General features: G+C 45.0%; 2 protein-coding genes across 11 annotated transcripts in view; one reads left to right on the forward strand and one right to left on the reverse strand.

Moving 5' to 3' along the window:
- stx8 (syntaxin 8) overlaps window positions 1–25,618 on the forward strand; it is a 59,475-nt gene that overhangs the window by 568 nt on the left and 33,289 nt on the right. For 7 of the 8 annotated variants that reach the window (XR_003891441.1, XR_003891442.1, XR_003891443.1 and 4 more), the window contains exons 2-7: window positions 181–280; window positions 362–456; window positions 619–729; window positions 2,853–2,986; window positions 3,336–3,428; window positions 12,891–12,992. Coding sequence is in view for 4 of the 8 variants with exons in the window: in XM_029850169.1 (XP_029706029.1) it covers window positions 181–280; window positions 362–456; window positions 619–729; window positions 2,853–2,986; window positions 3,336–3,428; window positions 12,891–12,992 (635 nt within the window). In the remaining 4 variants the exon portion in view is untranslated. Of the gene's footprint in view, window positions 1–180; window positions 281–361; window positions 457–618; window positions 730–2,852; window positions 2,987–3,335; window positions 3,429–12,890; window positions 12,993–17,706; window positions 18,159–25,618 lie in introns of those variants that run through there. The other variant, XM_003971992.3, reaches the window with a different exon arrangement.
- The window catches only part of ntn1a (netrin 1a), a 36,471-nt gene continuing 31,434 nt past the window's right edge, over window positions 20,582–25,618 (reverse strand). For all 3 annotated transcript variants that reach the window (XM_003971991.3, XM_029850163.1, XM_029850164.1), the window contains 2 exons: window positions 23,264–23,338; window positions 20,582–21,018 (listed from right to left, as the gene is read on the reverse strand). In XM_003971991.3, the coding sequence (XP_003972040.1) occupies window positions 20,690–21,018; window positions 23,264–23,338 (404 nt within the window). In that variant the 3' untranslated portion in view covers window positions 20,582–20,689. The remainder of the gene's footprint in view (window positions 21,019–23,263; window positions 23,339–25,618) is intronic.

Below are 25,618 nucleotides of genomic sequence, written 5' to 3' on the forward strand. Positions count from 1 at the left end.
TTGAATAAAGCATTTATTTTATGAATTCTGCATCAGCGAGTATGTCTGCATGCACGTACGACCCTCTCGTTTACTGCATGGTTTTCTGCTCTCCTTCTGAACCCTATATCATGTATTCCTGTTGCTGTCTCATGATTTTATTTACCTTTTTCATTTACATTTCCTTTCATGCTTCTCTAGGTTACAGAACTATGATGCCACATGTCGCTTGGCCCAGGAAATAGCAGAAAATATCCATGAACGTAACAAGCAGCTGAGAACTGGGGGCAACCCTGCAAAGGTATTTACACACCAATTACGTTATTGGGCACATTTGTCCCCAAATTATAATGTGGATAGAATGTTGCCTGTGTGTTTTCAGATCAACATGACACTGAGGGCATCGCTGCAGAAGCTGAAGCAGAATATTGGCCAGCTTAAAGATGGATTGCTGCGAGCATCCTCATCACGGCGCATGTATCCTTTTTCTCTCCTTCCAGTTGTTCAATTTCATGAAATCCACATGGCACTTGAGCTGTAGCGACTGCTGTTTCGCTTTTTTGCCAAAAGAGGGCACCCTCTTGTTCTGCATAACATGTCTACATGATCGCTGTCATGATCTTAACATGGCTTCTTCAGAATGCAGGCGGAAGCTGATAGATGGCAGAGCCTCATCGATGACCTGGTGACCAGAGAGAGGCACCTTAATGCTTCTTTCAAGGGAGACGTCACCGAGTCTGATCCGACCAGGTTTGTTAAATTATTTCATTTATTATGACTGGCAGGTCGGAAAAATAACTATTTACACATGTCACACTACTTTGAGTCGCTATGACCTTGCAGCTTTATCGTGTTTGAACAATGCTTTTAATAGTTTCAGTCAAGGATAATGTGTTTTTAATCAGTGAGTGAATCGTGAATTCACTCTATCAGTTCACCGAGCACCAATTTCTGCTTCGTTGCTGTTAGACATCACCTAATTAAGAATAATAGAACCACATTATCCTTCCTGCATCCCTGACCAGATAGGTTATAGGTTTAGTTTTCTTCTTTCCTGGTAAAGTCGTTGCTTGACCTGTCTGTTTGCTTGTAGGAAGTCTCCCACAATTGGCACTTCCTGGAATACACGCACACACAAATTCAAATATGTGTGTGTAATATGAAAAAGTATGAAATGAAATGGTTTTCCAGTCATCGTCCACTGAGCTGTAGTTGAGCAGCTTGTCAAAAGGGATGGGTGTCACAGTTTTCATCCTCTATCTGGCTGATGTCAGTGTGACAGACCTGAAAACCTTTGCAGATGCTCATTAGTTTGTGTGATGTGTAAACCTACTCTGACCCAGGTGATATTTGTTTGAACTGAATGAGGAAATGGTGTCATCGTGCTCGCTGCCGCCGTTCTTTCCTTTTTCAAAAAGAAGAAGATAGAATCCACATTGAGTGTGTTGTAGATGCTTTTAATGAGGACAGTTATTTTGACCCAGACTTTATCATCTGGTCTTTTTTGTGATTTTATATAACAATACCTTTCTCCTATACTTTTGTTTTGGAGTTGAGCTACTTAGCGGTGCTTTGCACAGCCTTTTATCTTTTTACAGACCACACACCCAATTACATAAGAGGCAGTGTTAAAAAGTCTTAAAAGACTCTGGTTAATAACTTAGCTTAGTGAACTGTACTCGTGATCTTGTGGGTTTTTGTTTGCTAAGGTAGACCTAAGTTTTATAGTGATATGTGGTAGGTGATTTAGGTTTGAGGGTAGGACCGTTCCCACTGTGTGGTCCGAAGACAGAATGTGGGAGGGGATGGATTGGCCATGCTTGGATACTCTAAGCTGCTCTTTTTTGACCTTTCATTCGGTGAGAACTTTGGAGGGAAGGATTTAGATAGAGGTTATAGAGGTGACTTTTATCTGTGATTGAAGCAATACATCCCCCTGCATCTCCATTTCAAAAACCACGCGAAATAATGGCGCCGCATCTACATGTGAGGGCTCGGTTCACTCATTGCACCGGGTGACTGTCATTGTCCTGTCCAAGTCATTCAAGCCGGCACCAGTGAATCCTCGGACCTGCACCAGCTGTGCCCGGCTGATTTCGGTGCGCTGCATTGTTAACGGGATGGTGGGCACACCTAGGGCACTTCACAGAGGAAGTGGAGGCTCTTTACACCCGACTTCCTGTCCCACAAGCTGCACTATGCCTGATTTCTGCATTGTTGTCCATCCGGCTGAAGTTTTGCATATGTTTTTTGGAGGGCTGGTGTGCACGTACACATCGGTTTGAATGGACAGGTATCGGCTCTGCTGTTGATTCAGAAACCCTCAAACCCCCCCCCCGCTGTCTATTTAGCGTGTGTTCCCATGTTCTTAGGTACTGATGAAGCTACATGTTTGCAGTTCAACAGCTTTAAGCTATTATCAGAAGAATGGCTTATAAACCACCCAGCATCTTTGAGCATAGCGCACCAAATGCTCCCCGGCCGTCCGCAGGTCTGCGATAGATTAACGTGTTCTGTTTAAAGACGGCACAAGCTAACCTGGATTTCTTCAGTCATCAAACACTTAAAAGACAAATTGAATAAATAAATGCTTTTCGGAGCTTTTTGTTGTTGAACAAGGTTCAGAGGAGAGGAAGTAAAATGAAACATGTTTGATGCAGATGTGTTTTGATGCAGCTGTTGTTCCAGTGTGCACCCCGAAAGGGGGCACTGATGGAAGATTTCAGGCCCTCATTCAGCTGCAATATTGGTATCATTGCCGGTTTGATTCGGCAGTAACAAACCTTTCACAGAACAATTCTGCCTATCACTGAAATATTGATTGCAAAAAGGACTAATTAACAGCAACTTGTTGATTTGATGGTGATTCGCAGGTCGGCACTCATCGCCGAGGGGGCGGGAGCTAGTCGGGGTGTTGCAGCCAACCCCTGGCTCGTCAACGAAACGGAGGAGACCAAAGGCCTGACCTTTGGTGACATCAAAGAACAGCAACAAAGAATTATTGAAGGTAAAAATTGTTCCAGGTTCCTGAAATAGTGCAGCTGACTCTCCGCTAAACCTACAAGAGCTGTCATTTTTCCAGAGCGCCGTTATTGGTGACTGAACAAGGTCTCCCCCATATATTAGTCCACCTAGCTCTTTCATTACCTCAACAGTTCTCTACATTTTAAAGTTGTTTCAAAACTCTAGGACAATTGGGCTTTGTTATTTTGTCTACTCCACCCTCAAAAATGACATTAAAGCACGTTCCCTGTTTCCCTGCTTTCATCAGTGACTGATCCTACCTCATGATGAATGTAATTATTCACATTTGCGATCTTCTGCCGTCTCTCTGTCTCCTTTCCTCCCGTCTGAAGCCCAGGATGCAGGCTTGGATGCACTGGCAGCTGTCATTAGCCGACAGAAGACAATGGGTCAGGATATTGGAAATGAGCTGGATGAACAAAACGGTGAGTTTTATCTAAAAATGCAAATCAGCAAAATATAATCAACTATGAATACAAAATATTTATGGAGGGGGAAATAGAATATCCTGTCGTCATCGCAGCGGCCTTGTGACCATCGTGTGACATCATTTTTGAGTTGAAATAACGAGGGTGCTCGTTAAAGCTGAATGTATTCTCTGGAGCTATGGACATTTATTCTTATTTGATTGTGTTCTTGCACCTTTTTTTTTACCTAACATTTTAAACTATTGTGTGCTTTGGTTTAATGTTTGGTTCTTGTCTTAGCCAACAGTTTTAGTTGTTCCTCATGCTTGCTGTCATTGTTTCCATGATTTGACATCGACTGTGTCGTTGGGAGAACTGCCCTGGAAAAGAACCACAAAGCAGATTGGTTCTATGTTCTGATGATACAATATTACTTCATTTGATGTACTCTGTTATTTATTAGAAAATAGACTGATGGTTCCTGCGGTGCATCTGGTCCCCTGACCTTCTCCTAGTTGGAGCTTTTCTCTGGTTCTACTGGATCAGTCTGAACTATTTATGGCTGAGGTTTTGGTTCTTGAGGCTGACTACTGACACCACACAATGATTCACCGGGCCGACGGGACTCTGTGCATATCTGTTTGACCCTCTTCTGCCCCTCCATCTGTCATCTCAATCCCTTCTGCACTCTTTTCTCCTCTAAATCATCTTGTTCTGAATTATGCTGCACGATGTGATGTTTTAGGCTTTGTCTATATGTCATCAGGAGTCGTTCAAAAGTATTTCAAATGACCTAAAGGGACCTCAAAACATGTGGTTGGTGTCAAAAACACATACTTGCGTCTCATTTATTTGCACTTTAAAAGTACGACTTGGAATATGTAAACATCCAAAGTGTACCAGAACGCTCCAAACGTGTGATTGTGCAGACCTGGAATGTGACTCTTCCGTACAGGAAAAAGGGCCTGTTCTTCTTCATTGGTGTTTAACCCTGCCCTAGTAGTTCAACCCTACCTGAGGAGTCTTTCCAAGTAGTCTTTAAGTTCCACGGTTAAGGCATACAACCAAAACTGACCCTGAACCAGAATCATGATGTGCACATTTAGAAAACCCTGCGCAAACAAAGCCTTTCTCTCCAGCTGGGCGAAAACGTGCAGAGTAATAAACACAAGATATGCGACCGAGCAGAACAACAAGCAACCTGTCTGGGTTTGCTTGTGTCTCCTCTACGCAGGATCTGCTTCCATTTACATTTACTGACACAACAGAAACTTTGGACACGAGCTTCCAAACTCATCATGTGATTCCAAGCAGAGTAAATTAAGCAGATGTTTGGATGGACGGGGGTCTGGATTTCGGTCTTAATGCGGGTTGATGGTAAAGCTCCTGGTTGATCCGACCGTCTCTCTGTCTTGCAGGGTTCCTGTTCCCCCTGATCATTGTACTGTGGCTTTGTTTTCCTATAAATAGATTAAGCTTTTTGCAGATTGCCTGCTCAAGTCTAGCTCATGACCCAAGTGCAGTGGAGGTTGCACTCACTTCCTTTTGGGGGAAACAAATCCGGCTAAGGTCATCCGGGAAGACGACCCTTTTCAGAGGTTTAGAGACGAACTCAAAGCCCTCGCTCAGTCTGCTAGTGATCCAAGACAGGATCGGGATGGGCAAACCTGTGTGTCAACAGACAGGCAGATAAGGCTTGATTAGCTTTGTGCTTCTTTACTTGAACCTCACACTGAATGTAGATGCTCTCCTCACTCACTTCTCTTTGACAATGTTTAAAAATTGGATATAATTTATATAAGGAAGATGGGTTTGTTTGTTAAAAAGTCAAATTTGTTTGCATTTTTTAGGATTTTTTTTTTTTTTTGTGGTACATTCTGTCATGCTGACATCTTCAGGGTTTTGTTCTTGATTGACTTGTCGACAGCAACAGGAAATTGGAAATATTTCGAAGGTTAGGTCGCTGATTTGATTGTGCATAAGCGGAGGTGCGGGGCTCTGAACAGCTGCAGAAGTGTAGCCCGAGCAGAGCGCACAGCAGTAACACGTTCTCCCACATGCTTCGTTACAAGCTGTTCAGCGGGTAAATAAACTAATGATGACACTCGGCAAAGAGCCGTCGGGGCCGGGCCGGCCCGTTCATTCAGTGTTAGTTTGATTTGCTCCGTTTGAAAACCAGGCTGGTCGTTGGGAGTCGTGTTTTCCAGATGGGATGGAAATCCAAAGAGCGGTGATGTGATGTTCAAAGGAATGCTGTCATCGGTGGAATGTCAAACTCCCAACGAGCCTCGTGATTTTCTAAGACTTCCAGATTGGATGACTGTGGTTTGACTCAGAACAATAAACAATGGAGGGCAGCGTATGAAATGACACCTTTGAGGGCTGATGCGTACTGACTGTTTCACTGTTTACCAGCCTTAAAGTTGCAATTATTCAGATATATCATCTGGAAACAAGAGTAGAGTAGAAACCTTTGTTGGAAGAATGTTCTGGCTTCTACACAGATTACATTTTTAAATGATTAACATGACAACTGTAGCCATTTTAACACCCTTGCTTAGTCAAATGTATACATTGGTGGTATTTTATATGCTCCTTTAAAACACAACTGTAATTTCACTCTTTGTAGAATATGTTCAGGTTTAGGTGGACAAGGTGGAGTGACTGATATAATGAATGGACATTTATTAATGACTCTAACTGCATGGTTAGAAACATCACTCTGTTCTAATAATGAATTTCCTTCTAGGTATTTTCTGCTTTTTGTAGCCAGCTCATGACTCATGACTAAAAGAATCCATCTGGAACAAATGTGTGCTGGTGACAGTTGTAGGTATGAAGACCCCACACATTACAAAGCCACCAACTGAAATACCACTCCCGTTAATCAAATGAACGGTGGCGCTGGTTTCTTTGTAGTGCTCCTTATTTGTTGTGGTTATTCATTTGAGATCGCCATTTGGTTGCTTTCATGTCGGGGGGAAAGTCATTTACTTGCTTAAAAATGCTGAATCTGCACCTCTGCTGCGCAGACCTGACCCCAAAGTGCCACGCATGGGGTGCCGCTCCTTTCATCCAAGCCATTATGTCACTTATAGAAGCTTTGCAACTCTTCAACAGTGTCTTGGAAGAGATTCCAAACTCCACCTGTAATTTAAAAGCTTGTAAAGGGCTTCCATATCATCAGTTATTGGAATTGTCTAGTTCCACTTCTGCTTTCTTTTGCAAACTTTCTGTAACGCAGACGGGAAGTGGACGCCTCGTACATGCAGAGCATGGGGCGAGGTCACTTCTCAGCTCATCTGTAGACATGGATAACATCCAGATGTCCACCCCCGGGACTGTACAGAGACTGGGCGAGGTGGTCCTGTCTCCAGCCATCCTCCACGTCACTCGTGGACGTCATGCTGGCATGCCCAGGCTTTCTCACAACCAGATCTGCGCTCTCCCATAAAAGACAAAACTCAGAAGAGACGGCAGGCTGGCGTGACTTCTCAAACTCGTGATGTCATCCATGATAGCGGAACCTTCAGCAGCAGCCATCATCTCACACACTATTCGTTAATATGTGAAAATCCAGCATAACTGTTGTGAATCCGCTCATTCAACATGTATCGTTTTAAAAACATACTGCTCGGTCTTATTAGGTTCTGGCATGTTCTCTTGTTTTGAGTGGTCTTTTTGTCTTAATTGTGTGTAATGTAGACAAATTAACGGCGGGCTGACGTTGACGAGCTGCTCTCTGGAGACCTCTTGGGAGAAGATGATCCGGGAGAGACACATTAGTTGCGCGGTATGCTCTGGTGGTTGGAAACCTCAGCAATTTCAGCGATTCCAGCGATTCCCTTCCCTATAATTGTACCTTTAGATGGACCCAGACTTGGCCTGGCAGGTTCCTACAGCTAGCAAAACGTGACAGTGGGAACAAATCTTCTTCACTGTTTATTTAGCTGCTAACCGCTCTGGTTTTGCGGCCACATTAAAGGGCAGATGAGCAAAGCGCAGCCCCACATTCTCCACCACCTCGGGGAAGCGTGGGTCATCCCACATAATGAGTGGAAGGACTTACTTTCCTCAACCCAAAACCAGCATGTGGTTCCCATTTAAGCGGAGGGGAGAGGGTGCACCTTCATCTGTTGGGCATTTTAAGGTGTTTATGTGTCTCTGCAAGTGCACATACAGTGGTATGAGAAGGTTTGGGCACCCTTGACAATTGGCATTATTTTTCTTCACCAATCATTGGGTGTTTTAATTCACAACTTAATTTTGATATATCAAATAATTGATGAACACAATCATATTTCAGCAGTGAAATGAGGTTTATTGGGTTCACAGATAATGTGCAATATGCCACAAAACAGAAAAAGGCCTGTGCATAAATTTGGGCACCTTAATAGAAAAATCATATTAGTGTTTAATAGAGCCTCCTTTTACAAAAATAACAGCCTGTATGAGTGTCTGGATCCTGCATGATGGTATTTTGGCCCATTGCACCTGGCAAAACCTCTGCAGTTCAGTGATGTTTGAAGGATTCCGAGCATGGACAGCCTGCTTCAAGTCATCCCACAGATTCTCGGTGATATTCAAATCTGGGGACTGGGATGGCCATTCCAAAACACTGCTCTTGTTCCTCTGCATGAATGCTCCGGTAGATTTTGAGCAATGTTTGGGGTCATTCTCTTGTTGAAACACCCGTCCCCGGCGCAACTTCAACTTTGTGACGGACTCTTGAACATTATTCTCAAGAATCTGCTGATACTGAGTGGAATCAATGTCAGTTTTAACAAGATTCCCAGTACCAGCACTGGCCACTCAGCCCCACAGAATGACGGAACCTCCACCAAATCTTACTGTGGGAAGCAGGTGTTTTTCTTCGGATTCTGTGTTCTTTTGCCTCTTGTTGTGACCAAACAATTCAATTTTTGTTGCATCGGTCCACAGTATCTTATTCTAAAATGATATTGGCTTGTCCAAATGTTCTTTCGCATACCTCTGAAGCCTACCTGTGAAGAAAAGGCTTCTTCCCCATCACTCTCTCGTACAGCCTTTCCTTGTGCAAATTGTGCTGTGTCGTTGACCGATGCACAGCAAGATATCCTTGTAAGTCTTTGGAGGTGGTCTGTGGGTTGTTTTTATCCATTCTGCTGAACTCTTTTGGACAGCTTTTCGTAACCTCCGCCTAAACCATAATGCTGGATAATCTTGGTTTTGAGGTCATCAGAAAGTTGTTTTGAGGCTTCCATGTTGCAGCTCTTCAGAGGAGCCTCAAACAGAATGAGAACTGGCATTTGGCCACCTTAAATACCTTTTGTCATTATTTTATGCACCTGTCAATTAAGTTCAAGGCTTAACGAGCTCACCAAACCAACTTTGTGTGTCCAGTTATCTTGTGATGATTAGTTACAGGCCATCAAAGCAACAACATGACAAGGGTGCCCACATTTTTGCACAGCCTATTTTTTACATTTGATTCAATTTCATACAATTGCATGCTATGAATACTTAAAATCTGTGTTTGGAAATCAAGCTAACACTTGGCTCTTATGGGCAAATGAAGGACATGCCACCAAGATCATTTTGTGTGAAGTCAGAGTCCATTATTACACAACCTCAGAGGGGGTGCCCAAACTTTCTCATACCACTGTATATACATCTGCTCTTCAGCGGCCTGTGCTGTGAGTGTGTGTTTGTGTATGCAAGTGTGTGCGCTTATGTTTGAGAGCGTAAGTGTGAGAGCACTAAAAGTCGGCACCACATGTCCAGCACATGTCGTCAGGTTGTGACTGGCACACACGCCGCATTTATATCAGCGGGAGAAGCTCAGTGGTCGGGCAGAGATTCAGGTGAAGATAGACGTCAGTGTCGACCACACACACACACACACACGCACACACACACATGACGCAGAGCGGTGCACTCAATCGGTGCGGTCAAATCTAGTTAAAATATGAACATCTGAGTAAAAGATTCAGTGAGATGTGGTGACTGGAGATATAACAAAGATGAAAAACAATTTCAAAATGAAATGAGGGGCCTTTTATTGGCCACTTGGCACTTACTGTAGATTGTGTAAAGTCTGTTTTGGCTTTATTGCACAGGTTGGTGCTGTTTGAACAAACACAAGCCCTTAAAGGAGGCTTTTGATGTGTTATCTAATCATTCTCATCTGTTTCGCTCCGGCCTCAGTAATCACCTCCAGTTTTGGAACACACTTAAGACACCCTCCCACCCCCCCACCCCCCCAGTTATGTAGACATAATAATGTTTGCTGGCTTCTTTTGTTTTATGGAATAGATTTCAGCAGCTTATGAAGCTACAGCCAAGCTTTCCAAAAACAGAATTTCAAGCTTTTACCTGAAAATGTAACAAGAAAAGATCAAGCGCCATCTGCTTCTGCTGACTTGTCAAACCACCAGTGGGCAGTAGAGACAGTGATGGTGCACCGATTAGGGCCGCGGGGGAGAGCGTTTAAGCTTCCTAACGGAAAAGATGCTTTTTCTTCCCTGGAATATGGAGGTGGAACGATCCAAGTTTAGGGTGCATAAAGATGAAGTCACAGGAATTCACAGAGGGTTTGTTAATTTGTTTAATTCCTCTCTGGTGGTTCCTTTTTCTCCCCCAGTAATCAGCACCTCCTCTGTTTGGCCCGTCAGCTGGTGGAGCTGCTATTGCACGAGAGCTATTTAAACATCTGAAGCGTGTGGCTGAAGTTTCATATGTTCTGGTTTCATTGTATTGTGAACAATGGTGAAATGGAAACCTGTACCAGTGAGGATTTGTGTTTCTTTCAGTAAGTCTGAGTCACGATACAAATAAATGGAATTGAAAATCTCTTTCTTGCGTCATTAACTTAATTAAAGGCCGCAAAAGACTGCAGAAGCATCTGTAAAGACGTTGGGATCTTCTGATTTCCTGCCCTGTAGATCAAGTCTTGTCCACTCTGCCTCGAAGCTCTTCACGTCTGAATGTGTCGCCCCCTCCTGGGTGTTCCTGCTAATGAAGTGTTGCGGTAGTGATGAAGTGTAGCAGCAGCTGGTTTGGAGCTGCCGTGCCAGTGACAGGGTGGTCCCCGCCTCATGCTGCTGGCACCCTCATGCTCATCACCGACACATTGTTAGGTGGCACCTGGCCATAAGAAGGCGGATGGTGGAAAAGTCTGGTAATGATCAGATTTCTCCGTACTGGCCTTTCCACTTTCTATCTTTTAAAATTGGCTCCATGACCAGGACAGTATGATTTGACTCCATAAATGAGACCTTTGACTCCAGTTCTCTGCTCATCACTGATACCGGAGCACTGATGCATCAGAGGCATCCTCTCAACCTTAAGGGACAGGTGTTTCCTGCTCACATTTTTGCCTTGCATACATAAATTGTTTGCTTTCTTTAAAGGATCCTTTGCGGGATCATCCCTTTCGTGGCTGTCCGTCCTGTGCAGTAACGGATCCCGAGGTGACCAGAGCAGGGTCGGGAGGTGAAAATGTCCCTGGACGCACAGTCGGCATAATTTCCAACATGGAATTGTGTCCACAAATGTGAAAACCACAAAGAATTTTATATCGTCATGTCATTTCTGCTCCCGGTTTATGTTCTGTTTACTATGGATTTTATTGAATTCATGTTGCAAGTATTCCAAACATGAACCTTTTATTCTTAATCATGTATAACACTCATCAGTTGTGTATTAATCAACTCTGTCAGATGTGGCAAAAGCCGTTAGAGATCCATCATCAGTGTGGAGGTGTAAATCCCAGTCTGAGTAAATACCATGCCAGTCTTATTGCTGCACTAGAGGATTGTTAGGAAAAGAAAATAGTCTGTTTATGGGTCCTCACTCTTAACATGTCAGAATAAATGACAGTTTTAGGATTAATGCTGCACTGGCTCGTCTTCCATAGCCTAAAATTGAACAGTGTTTTCTTTTTTCTTTATCGAGTTCTCTTTATTCAGGCATTCAAATGGTGTGTTGGGGGGTCACACTCCATTTCTGAAATGCTAGAATGCTGAGGTAGATTTGGGTGAAACTCCCCTTAATCCCTCCTCTCACGCGGGATAACTTTGTTTTAGAATAAGAGTCCAAAGGCCAAGAAAAAAAAGGCACTGGATGAAAGAAACTTTCCCCAAAACCGTTCAACTGTTTCTAAATACAAGAACTGCCTTGAGTTGTATTACAGACGGCGCGATCACCAAGTGAACCGGTTACATCGAAGGATGTGTGTTTTGGTTGGCAGCAAACAAATCCCCTCGCTGCATAGCCAGTCAAAGCAGGGCCAATTGCTAGCAGTTGTGGTCAGACCCCCAGCACTACAAGAGGTACTTGAGAAGTGTTGAATGAAATAGCTTGTCTTTACTTCCCTGCTTCTCCAAATCCTCAGGAGAAATCATCTCCTGAATAAGCACAACAGAATTAGCCACACTGAGTCCGATGGCATTTAAATCAGTCAGAGAGAACAAGCATTTTCTGTGTGTTGCTGCGCCCGCTCTGGGAATGAGTCCTACAATAACAGCCAGAGTTAGTCGAACACATCCCGGAGGCACGCCGGGGTGTCACTGTTTATGGCAAAACCTCCTCCGCACATGAATATACACACAGACGCACACCTACGACAACGCCGTCGAAGCCTCCCAGCAGTTTCAGTCAGACGCGGATCTGGGATGACGCATTTGATAAATAATGACTCGTGTACATGACTATCATATATGATGTCTGGGGTAGAGGCAGCTAATGAGGTTTGATCTGTAAATGTTATCAATTTATGTCGCCTTCTGCATTAAAAAGCGAGTTTGTCTGTTAGAGGCTCTATTACCAGATACATTTCAGCAGGTGGTGTGTGACTTCGGAGCATTGCTATCTTCTATAAATGAGAAATAAAGGGACACATCCGTGCACTCGCACCTGATTTTTCCCTTGGTGTTTCTAAGCATCAGTGAGTAGAAAATATCCAGTGGCTCGGGCTGTCGCTGCAGGGTCTGAATTAAAAAGGCATCAGGAGATTTCTCTCCAGAGAACATCCTTTATGTATCGTCGTTGCCTGTCGGAATGGGAAGCTTTTCTCCTTCTGAATTGTTCCCTGATGCTTCGGTGGTTGATGTGAGAGTCGTCAGGGACGCTCTGCATACACAGACCTGTGTCAACTGTAGTTACTTTTTAATATTCCTTTGCTAGTGTCTTGGTCTTTGTGTTGTTGACTATATGATTGAGCTTTAAGGTAAAACCATAGAGCAAAGGGCCGACGGTTCTACCGACTGCATGCCCTTGCAGATTCGCTGAGCCTCACCTCTTTGTATGTTCCAGGAATGAGCATTGCCTATACATGACCTTATGTCATAACACAGAATTCCTCCACAGCCATGAGTGTATAGTTGCATCGCATGAGGATTTAAACCCAGTTAAAAGATGGAGAAGGGCTTATTAATGGCAAATAGCATGAAGAGGGCATAAATGAACATTTCTGACCTTTTGTCCACTTCTTTGTTTCAGAGATTATTGATGACCTTGCACATCTTGTGGACAAGACGGACAACAGGATTCGTAATGAGACCCGAAGGGTGAAGCTTGTGGAGACAAAGTCGGCCTCCTGCGGTGAGCCTTCATCAATTCTGCCCTAATTGCAGCAGCCCTAATATCAATGGAATGATATGAATGTCCTTTAAAATGTCCTTTAAAACCAACCAGTTAACCAGTTTCACTATTGACCAAGGTTTGAGATTGATGAATGGTGGGTGACCAGGGAGCAACATGGAAAATCTTTCTTTTAAATCTTTCAAAATAGAACAGAGGCCATGAGAGGTTTGTTACTAAAGTCATCCTGTTGAGGATGGGAATTCGAGCCAGGTCTAGTTTCACCAGTGAAAAGCCAGACAGCATCAGTCTGGCAAAGGCTGCATTGTTGTGTGAGGAGCCCTCGCTAACAGTCAGCCCCGGACAGAGGCCGCCGGGAGGTCAGCTGGCGGAATACTTCATTCTGTTCCTCCTGTCCCCATGGTGCTTCAAGTTTGTTTTAGGAGCCCAGATTGCGAACCGGTCTCAGTAACTCCCGCACTGCTGCACTTCCCTGCAGCAAGTCTGCACCTGCACGTCCACAGTTTGTGGATATGCTTTGGAGAACGGAACCAAACACTTTAAGCACTTTATCATATTTATTCTATGGATCTGTTGGTGTGTGGCTGCATGTATATGTATATCTCCTATATCTGCATGTATATCTCCCTCCTGCATGAATGGAAAATTCCCTGACAGTCTCACGTCAGTACTCCCTCATCTTTTTTCCATTCCTCTGTCATCCCCCCCCGTCCGTCTCTTCAGTTGTTTGACACCCGTCTTTGTGTCAAGCAGAGAAGGAATTGAAAATACTACATGCCACAGATTGTTTGGAGGGCTTTTCCTCGTTCCTCATGGCGGAATGTTTATAATTCCTTCTCTTTCAGGCTTTATTTATTTTTGGAGTCACCTCTCATCCAGGGGAGCTTTTGGTGTTATGTCTCAGCCAAAGTCCTCGTAATGCTACAAATGTCTGGCTTTGACAGATGAGAGCATGCTTAACACAACTATTGGAAGCTGCCTCATTGTCAGTTGCTCCTCAACGCGGTTGGTGGTAAAAGCTGGAAATGTTTCCAGAAGTTTGAAAAATCCCCCCCCCCCCCCTCTGTAGGGCTAGCGATCGTTGGACATTAGCTGCTCTGCCGATGGGAAGGACCAGCTCTCCCAGACAGAAGCACATTTTGCTTGACCATGTTTTATCTTATCTTGGGAATGACTGGTGGCTGCCTGGTTGTTAAACATTGAATTGGGTATCATTTCTTTATTTTGCACAAACCTGGAACTTTGCTAAATACTCCATAGTTTTAGCACGAGGGAGGAAACCATGGATTTACCAGGAAAACCTGTAGTAATAAAATATTGGCGGGATTCCTAGAGACTTATCTTCATTTTTCATTGGTATTTGAACAGAAACTACAAATGATGGTGATGTTTTTGATGGTGTTGATGGGAATCTAGTGGTGATTATCTTATTATCTTGTTGCTTTTGAGAAAAATTCCCCAGCTGGCACCGATCACCCTTTTTCAAACACACTTCCCGAACAGCTTTTTGTCCTCACAAGACTGTAGGTGAGCCGCAGCTTTTGACAAATTCATATATAATTCGATCTTCCTCCTGAAAAGGTTGGAAAGGATGAATATCATTCACACGGACGATGAGAGGATTGCCTAAAGTCACACAATCCACTAATGATGTTTTCACTCCTGAGAGTTCTCGCAGCAATTTGCAAGTTAAATGAAAATGTATAAATATTTATGAAGCTCTTTTCCCGCTTTAGTCTGCTGGAGGTTGAAAGCGAGCAAGAGCAATTTAGTTGTAGTTATTGTGTTTTCACCACAGAATTTCATCGTGGCGCCAGCTGAACACACAACCTCCTCAGTCTCATTCATATCATTTCAATGAGGTCATTTATCGTTGTTGGGAATTAAAAAGAAAAGGACACGCTGTGATGGACTGGCGAACTGGTCGGGGGGAGGGATATTGTGTCCCTCACCCAGTAACCAATGACGCTGGCCCAGGACCCCCTACTTGCTTAATTAGAATTAAATGGGGATTAAAATGATTGAGAAATTAAATATTGAATAGTTTGACAAGATAGCAGGACAGAAACAGGGGAACCCTTGAAATAATCCCCATTGTTCATGTTCATTCTTGAACCCTTGTAGCTCTTTAAAAAGGCTGGTTATTGACCCTGACTGGACCATTGCCTGGCTCCCTACTGCCACTCTGGGCTTGGGCCCCTATACCCAGAAACGGATGTTCGCGATTCCCTCAGCACCAGCGCTGATTCGCACCAGTTTGCCGATGCTGACAGTCTAAAGTGAGAAGGCCTCAGACCCTGTGATCTTCACAGATATTTACACCATACGCAACTTTATGTTGTCAAGTCATAAAGGCTGCTGTTGACTGCTCTCATGGGCAGTGTCCATGGACCTAATCTGGGAGATGGCTGGTGCTGCCACTTCCATACGGTCATTCTTTCCCAACCCAACTGCTGACATGTTACAAATTGTTCTTTCAAAGGTCATCGTCTGCTTTGTTTTGCTCAGGGCCGCGGAGGGAGTGGCGGATGTGGTTCAGGGGTTGCCTTGGTCCGTCCACGGCTCTCACCAATTATCCATTTTCCTCTGCGATTTGTCTTACTGACGTGCCTGAAAATTGCTGAGATGGGATGAACCCAGACGTGGGCCCCCCAGATCTCCTGGGTGGTCAGCCTGTCAGCGGGCAGCATCTCCCTCAGCATCAGTGTCACACAAGACCTCTAATCTATTTGGCAGGCAAATGACTTTATTGTCGTTAGTGTCTAGAGGCCCCCTGAGGGTCAGGAGGATCTTGTTTGGTTCATGGGACTCACGGGGCGATCCAGACTTTAGTGATCAAACACATGGCCCATTACAGATGTGGGGATATCGAGACTCTAGCTTGATGTTAGTTTAGGAATAATTGGAATATTCTGAAATATATCGCGATATCTTCGTGCTTTGATGATTTATTTTTTCCAAAGCCTGATTTTAGTTCATGTATTCCGGTTTTAGCAACTTCTACCATTCCTCAGCTGCGTGCCGAGTAACTCCACAATAAATCAGCAGCAAAAGAAATGTTGAGAGGAATCAATGGACCTCCTCTTCAGACGTACACGAACGGTAATTTTCATCAGACCGACTGCGGCAAGGACGCCGCTGCAAGCAATTAGTTCAGCCAGGCTGATAGCTCACCCGGTCTCTCTGAGGGAATGATGAGCAATTAGCCAGCGGAGGGAAGGAGGATTGAGGGGAACCGGCCAGGGAAAATACCAGCAGCACACTGAGTAACAGATAGAAACACCGATATCAGCTGTCGTTTCCTGATGGCTTTGGTTTCATTTTGATTTGGTTTGGTTCAATCAAAGCGAATCCGTGAATCATCCTGAATGACAGTCGAGCTCACGATTGCTCACGATCTTCCTGGTCGCGACTGCGCGGACCGATTCCAAATGGCATCAACTGTATCTCAAACTTTCCTGACTTTGTATAAAGGCAGCAGACATTTATCAACCCGGCTTCATAGTTGGAATCTAGAAATGAATAAAGGCAACTTAAAATAAAACAAGCTGAGGGCAGAGCAGCAGTGGGAGGTGGTTAATTGAGCATATTAGCATAAAATTGCTGTTTATTTTGTCACACAGTTGACTAGTGTATTTCTTAATAAACATCAGGATGAGAATGGCCCTCAAGGAAAAACCGGTTTTATTTATTCCACCAGGTCATTACCCTGTAAGTGACATCCGTCTTTTTGAAGACCGGCCAACTTCAGATGTTCAAATACTGATGATAATACACTAAAAAAAAATGGAAAGTCCGGGTCCTCGTGACTCCTTCTGCAGTTGACGCTGTGCTTTTTATGAAGTCATCCATCTCTGGCAGACTTCTGTGCTCTGGTTTTCTCTGAGTTCTTTGATAGTAATTTACATTCTGTAAAAGCCTCCCCCTTCCAAAAAAAAACCAAAACACATCCATCCTCAAGGATTCCAGATCAATATTCCAAGGATGGAAGTGATAAGTTATTGAAATACTTCACCTGTAGCGAATTTAACAGCGGAGGGTTTTTTTCTGTTCTTTTCATGGGCAGCGCCTGTCGTAAAACTGTAATAATTTTAGGTCCCGGGGGTAAAAGCCCTTTGATGAAGTGTGAGTGAGCTTTTGCACATTTTTCTCCATAGAACAATGATTATCCTCTCAAGGCTGAATCAGAAACACATGCCTATCACAGTGTGCAATCTGCGGTAATAAAGCTTTTGTGGTCGTTGAATGCATGTAAATTGCATTAAGTCATCAAGAGAAAGTTGGCCATAGGCTGCGAGGGGCTCGTGTCAGACGGAGGCCTTTGAAACGACACAGCTTTCTCAGTTCGTCCAAGTGTTTTCCCTTGTGTCTGCTCCGGGTCCCTCCTCCGCGAGTCTGCCTCAAATCAGCGTCAGGCCGCTTGACGTCTGGATTATCGGCGATGTTCATTCGAGCGGAATCTATGAGACCGCAAAGGTTCCCTCCCGAGCGGGAGGAGTACGAGCAACACCAACTGTCCGACCATAGCAACCTTCATAAATGAGCAGAAAAACCCGTAGTCCATCCTTCTTATATCCCACCTTTCAGACCGGAAAAGAATACCAATTCAGGTCAGTTTGGTGATGCAAACAATCATCAGATAAGATGACGGTGCAGGAAAGCGTGTGTCATGGTGTTTCGTCTGACTCTGACTCGTCTGATTTTCCTCCTGCAGGGATGCTGGTGGTGATCGTACTTCTTCTCATAGCCATCATAGTGGTCGCCGCGTGGCCCAAGTAGCAGGTCGCCGGGTCCTGGGGTGTTCACCGAGGAGCATCGGCGCTGCTCACGGCGTCTCAATTTACCGTCCCGCTCCTGCTCTTGGACGGCTGTGATCGGGGGCAGTTTGACCTTTATTCAAGACTTCACGTTGTGTAATCATCAGAAATCTTTTTAGCCTGTCGGGACGTTTAACTGCTTTTTCTTAAAGAGTCACGCTCGCTCCTACACGATCTGTCTGTCGGCTCCTCTCGTGCCCGTACGGTTCTTGTTTGAACTGGGATTTTATCGTGTTTAATAATGATTCTCAGCCAAAACAAACAGCTCAGCTGTGCTGCCAACAGCTTTTACTTCCTCTGTAAATCAGTTGATCTTATCATTTATAATAAATGACGTTTTCAGTTAATAGTTCTCTGACTGTCAATTCCTGATTCAAGATGTTGACTGTGTCTGTTCTGCGTGTTCCTAACAGTAAATGGACCAATTACCTTTTGAGGATTTTTGACTGAAATCAACACAGACGAAAACGCCCCCCCCCCTGTGTTTTTTTTTTTTAAAGGAACAAGTTTATTTCAACTGTAAATTTGAATTTAGTTCTACCATGTTGGTGTGTTCAGTAGTAGTTAATTATTTCCTTCTTAAATGGCAACAATCTAAACGACCACAAACAAGTAAAAAAGATGAAAAAAAAAAGAATAAAACCCACAATGTCTTGTGTCATTAAATATATTCAAATATAATAACCATAATATATTAGTACGCATTGTAAAACAAAATTGCAAAATGTCTTGACAATGGTGAAAAACTACATTTACATTTCATAGAATGAACACAATGCAACGCTTTGACAAGTTGTGTGTGTGTGTGTGTGTGTGTGTGTGTGTGTACATGCTACATAGTGAGGAGCAGAATATGCATTTTACCAGCAAAGTGAGGACATTTGTGGCTGGTCCTCACAAACTCAAGCAGCTGTTTGAGGGGCAAGACTTTACGGTAAGGGTGAGGGTAGGGTTGGACCTCATGGTTCGGGTTGGGGGGGATGGGGAACGCATTATGTCAGAGTCCAAATGTGTGTGTGTGTGTGTGCACATAAGACTTGTCAAACCATTACTCGGGGGACAGATATACGAGGTCTACAGACTGTGATTGCAGATTTACGTCGTTAAAATGGTTTGTGGTTGGATTAAGAATAAAAGGAAGGTTATGCTGGACCAAACGTTAGAATGGTGAAGCCGTCAGCCATCCTAAAAAAAAAAAAAAAAACCACGCACTTTTCCATCAATTTTTAATGTAAATACTGACCTCAGCAGCAAGATTTGCTCAGAATCACTGATACAACCTATAAAGTCAGATTAATGTTATATTCCCATCATTCTGGACCAACTGAGCCCTTTATGGGGGAAAAAAAAAGGAATTTTGCAAAAGAAAAGGTTTGTCAGGTGGGTCTGGGGTGGACAGCTAAGGATGTGTCGGATCCACTGTGGGCTTTTCCAAACCTGAGCTTTTAGCCATGCATTCCTCACAGAGATCCAGACTGAACTGCATACGAATAAATGTGCAATGCGGTTTGAATTGAGCAGCGTCAAGTGATTGCAATTCACCCCGTTTGTCCCTGCGCCAGCGTGGGAGTGAAGAGAATCAAGGTGACAGGTCAATGGGGGGCCGCGGCCTGTGACGGGGCGCGCCGTGTCCCCTCGCCGCACGTACAGTCGCGTATTGTGTTCGTCCGCGGTCCCCCAGAGCTGTCGGAATCATTCTACAGCGACACAAGCGGGTGTGAGGCGCATTTCCAAAAACATTTTCACCTTTTCTAAAGTAAAGGTTATTTTCTACCGGACAAGGTTAGGCCCTCTTTTTTTTTTTTTTTTTTTTTTTTTTTTTTATTTTACACTGAATTTATTTACTATCTCCTTTTCTAAGTAGATAAAATATTTTCCTCTTAATTTAGTGGTCAGTATCTATTCATATTGTAGTTGCAGCAGATGTGTTCTTTTTTTTTTTTAGCCCTGTTTTACACATTGACACGTAATACGACTCCGTCTAAAGAAATATGGATGTTTGCACTCTTTATTAATTTCATCTGTGAAATGCTGCAGGCCTCTTTATAGTTCAAACGCTGCTTTTGTGACCGAATGAGTCTAAAATGGTTCATGTCTCGACAAGTGCTGAGCTGCCAAACGCAGCCAGTAAAATGCGAGCTGGAGAATTGGGGTTGAAGCGACGATGTGTGGGTCAGACAGGCTGTAGTCAGTGCTGTAAATGCCGCCATATCTAATGTGTTTCGGACAGCTGAAGGTGTGGAGCAACAGTTCCTTTGTCTCCGAACTGGAGACGCCAAAGAGGGAGAGAAACGGCAGCTCGGAGACGTCGTCGTCGAGCTTGTTTTATGGCACTGTTGTCAAGGGAGGGAAGTTTTCTGCCTCTGTGGTGTCGGTCGGAGACCTTAGCTGCTGCTGGATACAGTGGGAAAACCATGCAGAGGCAACGTTGCAGTGGTAACGAAGTGGCTTTTTCTCTTCTTTGCACCGGCCGAAAAAACAAACAGTCGACGGGGGTTAAAACATAGAGTATGATGATTTCGTACTGAGATAAAGAGAACAGAACGCATAACTTTATATGCTGGTAATAGGTGCAAATTTGGCAAGTCCAAGAAAGAGAGAGAGAGAGAAAAATCTCGGAATAAACCGTCAAACCAAATCTGCATGGTGAGCTCCTTCAACAAAAGTCCACTAAGAAACAGAATCATCCTAATATTCTCTTCATGCTTCTACACAACAAAGCAGCGACAACAGTCTCGTCTGTCCGTGGGCCTCCGGCTGCCTCTGCTTCACTTTTTTTTTTTTTTTTTCTTTCTTTTTCTTTTTTTTCTTTTTTTTCAAATGACCCGCTCAGACATTGCTCTTGAAATCCTCTCGCTTCTCCGCCGACCTCTCCCTTGTCTATGGCTTCTTGCACTTGCCTTTCTTCTCGCGCTGCTGGAACTTCCTGAGCCTTCGCGCCCACGTGTCCCTCCACTGAATAACCAGGCTTCCTTTGTCTGCCACCACTCCGCTCTGCCCGGGGGAGTCCTCGTCGTTCCCTAACAGCAGGTACTTCTTCCCGGGTTTAATCTTGGGACACTTGCAGGCCACGTCTTTGGCGCGGACCCACAAGAACTGGTCGCCACGGCGAATGCGGCTCTCGCCCTGCTTGTAGACGGAAATGATGTTGACCGTGAACTTCCACCACTCGCCGGCCTTGTCGGCCTTCAGAATGTGGATCTGGACGGCTGCAGAGGGAACAAAAGAGCATTTTATTGATACTGGAAATTCTTCTTGACATGCTTCAGGCCAAAAGTAATCAGAATACAGAGTTATAGTGCACTCTATATGTTCTGCAGTGAGCATTGTATAACATCTCATTATTAGTCCACACAGCTTCTCCGTTCCATTAAGACCAGTTCAGTTTCTTTTCACCATTTTACCCAGCGCACGTCGCCCGACAAGCACGTTTGTGTGTGTTTAATGTAAAGAGCTTATTAAATAGAAGGAGGCGTGGACAAGAAGACACTTTAGTTTTGATATGTGATGCTTTTGTTGATTCATCGAAGCACGTTAGCTGGGTGCGTTTCCAGCTAATTCAGATGTTTGCGTGCTGCCTTCACTGTCACGCTGGCTGGCGGACGAAAACTGTTTCAGAAAGGGATCTATTTCTTTTCAATGGGTTCCAAAAAATCCCCCCGCGTGAACAACAAATTGATTGTCAATGACGTCAAAAATTGAGCTGTTGGGGGGAAGGGGGGGTTCTGTCCATTTTGAGGTATCAGCAATAATTCCAAATAATCTGAACTCCCCGTGGTCTCGCTGATGCTCTTGCATTGTCTCCATTACACTGACCGAGTTCTGTGATTTGTAATGTGATTAGGAAGCAAGGTAGTGCTATTAGAGACGCTGGCGGGAACGGCGTGATGAATCGGCGGGCTCGTTCGACCGAGAGGGAGAAATAAAAGTCAAGGCTGCCTCTCGCAGGCGCATCCCAGCAGGACAGGTTTCGATATTTATTACCTGGATATTGATCAGATCTATTAAGTTCCATTATGCTTCTGCTGCTGTGCCGACAGGACAGCGTTTGAAGTCTTTCAGGATCATTTGTTTCACCTTCAGAGTGGCGCTAATGGAGCTTAATATCACGGTCGGATCAAGATAATGATCCACAATCATGCTAGATTACTTTTTTTTACGGAATTCTAAAGCCTATTGGACCTTAATTATCTCTTGAGTCACCTCTGTCGTGTGGAAAGGGTGCAGAATTTTCGGCGCGCTTGACCTGACAGCTCATATTTGTTTTGCTGATGTACAGTGTGTCCCCCATCAGAAGCACTCCCTGTGCGTCCCCGTGCGTCCCCGGGCGACCCGACGACCCGACCCACCAGCTGCCACCGGATGCCTTTCGCTCTGTTTGACTTTGCTCAACAACCATAAATTCCCTGTACGTCCCCTGAATGGTTCTGCAGCTAACTGTTGTTGCCCTGACTGGCTCCCGCCTCTCTGCACATCAGCCGCTGACACGTGTACCGTCGCTTCCCTCCGCAGCACGCCGCCCGGCTCCCCTGCTGATCCTTTCAGCTCAGCACACGGCTATACTATAGCCCCATTCTGTATGTTCGCCGTCGGTCGGGGACTTGAATCAGCGCGGAGGTGTGTTTTGATTGGTTGCAAAACAACAAACTGAAGCTGAATATGACCGGGAAGTTAATGGCTTTATATATGTTGTTGTCAGGTACCCCCCCCCCCACCCCCCCACCCCCAAACTGAGGGACTTTCTGGTCCGAAACTGAGCGACTTTTTTATTTTTTTCTCGCGCTGCTGACACGTTGGGGCTGCTCACGACAACGGCGGTTGGGTCGACCCTGGTGGAAGAGGAGGTGTCTATAAGCTTAACCCCGTAACTCCTCCAAATCCCCCACGGAACAAAGCCCCCCCCCCCCAGCCCGTCTGTCAAGCCGCCGTGGTATGCCACAGGATGCCGCTGCTTGGTTGACCGGTTCAGCAGCTTGACTTCAATCACGGGAGGGAACAGGGGGGAAGGGAGGGTGGGGGGGTTAGGGGGGTGGGACGGGAGAGGTCATACGTCTTATCCACACCTTTGAATGGCGTGGTGGACGGACGCTCACAGGAATGCAGCGCGAAAAACGTGGTGGGGGTGGTGGTGCTGATGGGGTTTTGGGAATGAAGGGACGTGGGCTGCCTTAATGAGGACCTCTTAGAGAAGACCGACTGTCCATCACAGCCTTTGCTTTATCCTGCTGGGTCTTAAATGCTTGCTCGGAGAACCCTCCCCAGACAATTCTTCATCCCCGTCTTTTCTCCCCAGCACTTTTTCGCTCCCTCGTTTGCCTTTTCTCTTCTCCGGCTGGAAGAGCTGCAGTTTTCTGTTTGATCTTTCGCCTCTGTCCTCAGAAGCCTGGAATAAGTCATCAGTAACACACCTCCCCTGTAAACCGCAGCAGAAATCACATCGTGTTCTGACCGCACCGTAATCTTTCTTGCAGTACTTCTTCATATTGATCTTGAGTCGGCCTTTCGATGCTTTGCAGTAGGAATCGCAGTCTGGAAGAGAGGAGAGGGAAAACTTCAGCCAAAGCACAGATAATTAAGAAAATAGTAACCAAACTTTTCATTCTAAGAATATATTTTAAAAGTAATTAAAATAATACTATTCAGTATTGGGGAAACCTTTAAATTAAGTGTTTATTTACCTGATTAAGAAATAAAGCAAGGGTAGATGAGGGTAATACCAGTTCTTTTTAATAAACGCTAATGTAAAGACCTCTGTAACAATCCAAATACTAATCCTAGCAGCCAACCATTTTTGGTTTTCTTTCATCCAACTTTAACAACTGGCAACAAACCTAAACTGGCCCCGTGTGTGAATGTTTGACCCACATCGGCAGCATTTTACATCCGCTCACATCTACCACCTCCACATGTGACGGGTAATCCAAACGGAGCTGATGGAACCGGCGGAGGTTAAGGAGGGAAATACAAATGAGCGGTGTCGCCTACCCGCTGAGAGCCTGTGGGATGGACTCGGACCACCCTTCGCCCTCTCCAACCCCCAACAACTCCCTCCAAATCTCCCTTGTCACCTCAGTCCCTGACCTCTTGAAAAAATAACCCTGGGATCACTTCAAGGCCCCACCGAGGACCATGTCAAGCTTTTGCATTTATGGCGGTACGGAGGAAGGTGGTGGTGGGGGGGTTGAATGCCGAGGACTGGCAGCTCTTCGAGGGAGTGGAAGGGTATGGGGGATGTGTGAAGGGGGTCAATGCCACACAAAGGGAGGTCAGGAAGAAAAAATTAGCCATCCATGAAGGCTTTGGAACTTCACGCACGCCAATCTGCTCACACATGGGCTCCAATCACGCTTGAGTGTGCGTGGACAAAGTCATAAAGGCGGCCGAATAAAATTATAGTCTGGATGTAGAAAAAAAAACATTTGGAAAAGGTCTTTTCTTGTTTGACTCTATTTGAATCAAGATTCAGAAATAGTGAGCAGCTCAGATAAGTGGCAATTTATCATCAAACGCTTTTTTACTCTCCCATAAAAAATAAAAAAAAGACGACACACCCAGTTGTTCCACAAGTGACATCATCTCCTTCAAGGTGTCCAGAACGCGATCATTTTCAAAAAGGCCGTCTTGCACGTGAGCCCGGAGACGCCCCCCATCGCGCGCGTGGGAATGCTGAATATTGTTGTTGATCGCATACGCAGCACACGATGGCTAACTCTCCTCCGTGTCCACACAGAGTCATGAGATATGGCTTCAGATGTATGATAGATTACCAGGAGGTGAAGGAGGCAACAGTATATCCTTCCTTCATCCTCTGTGGCCCCAGCACTCCTGGAGGGCGTGTAGCTTCAATGCTTGCCCCATGCTAGGCTGTCACGCTGCCAGACACTTACAGCACTGGCCAGTATAATGTGACGTGAGGCCATATCAAGAAAAAAAGAAATCATTCTTTTCCCTTTTCTTCTGCTCCCAACTGGCATAAATTGGATCCAGACTGCTGACTTGGTTTATACTTTAGGTTGTAACGAGTGCCGTAAAAGAAAAGAGGGAAGGAAGGAGGGAGGGACCGAGAGATGGATGGACAGCCAGCGGCAGTGGAGGACAGTGATGGGGTGGTGGAAGAAGGATTGTAGCTTTCAGGCAGCCTGAATATATACAAACCTTCATTGGTGTGACCAGGTCTTTGCTCCGTGCCTTTATGTCCTGTTTGAATGAAGTTGCCGGGGGAACGCCAAGACAAGAAAAAATGCAGCGAAGTAGGCGCAAGAGTGGATGATGGTGGAGAGTAAAGGGGTGGAGAGGTTGACAAGAGAGGGGGAAAAAAGACAGAAGTGAGGTTTATCAGGGGGGTGGGAAGAAGAAGAGAGGGACTGGGGGTTTTAAGTCAAACCCCCCCTGAATCAGCAAAGAGCCGAACCCTCAAAAACTGGTGGCAAGGCGGGCAAGCAACAGCCAGAGCAACAAAAATAGGCAAAGTAAATGAAACAGAAGAGTCTATATGAGCTGCACCTTATTACCATGTAAATGATGGAGGGGGGAGGATCGCGGAAAGGAAGCTTTGTTTTCTCATAACCCCCCTTGTTGCCATCATGATACTTCCCTTTGATAGCCTTTCGTTCCCCATTAGTGTACCCCTGAGACGCAGCTCTGGGCCCCGCTGAGAGCACCCCGAGATCCCCATTTAGGGCCAGGCAGTCCCCTACCGTGAGGACAAATGTTCCCTTTGTGCACACATCACAAGCAGGGAAAGTGGGAGCAGTCCTGCAGCACTGAGCTAAAATGTGCTCTGGGTGTTCCGAGCAGATGTAGTTACTA

The sequence above is a fragment of the Takifugu rubripes genome, chromosome 17 (genome assembly GCF_901000725.2).
Source record: "Takifugu rubripes chromosome 17, fTakRub1.2, whole genome shotgun sequence".
Classification (NCBI taxonomy): Eukaryota; Metazoa; Chordata; class Actinopteri; order Tetraodontiformes; family Tetraodontidae; genus Takifugu; species Takifugu rubripes.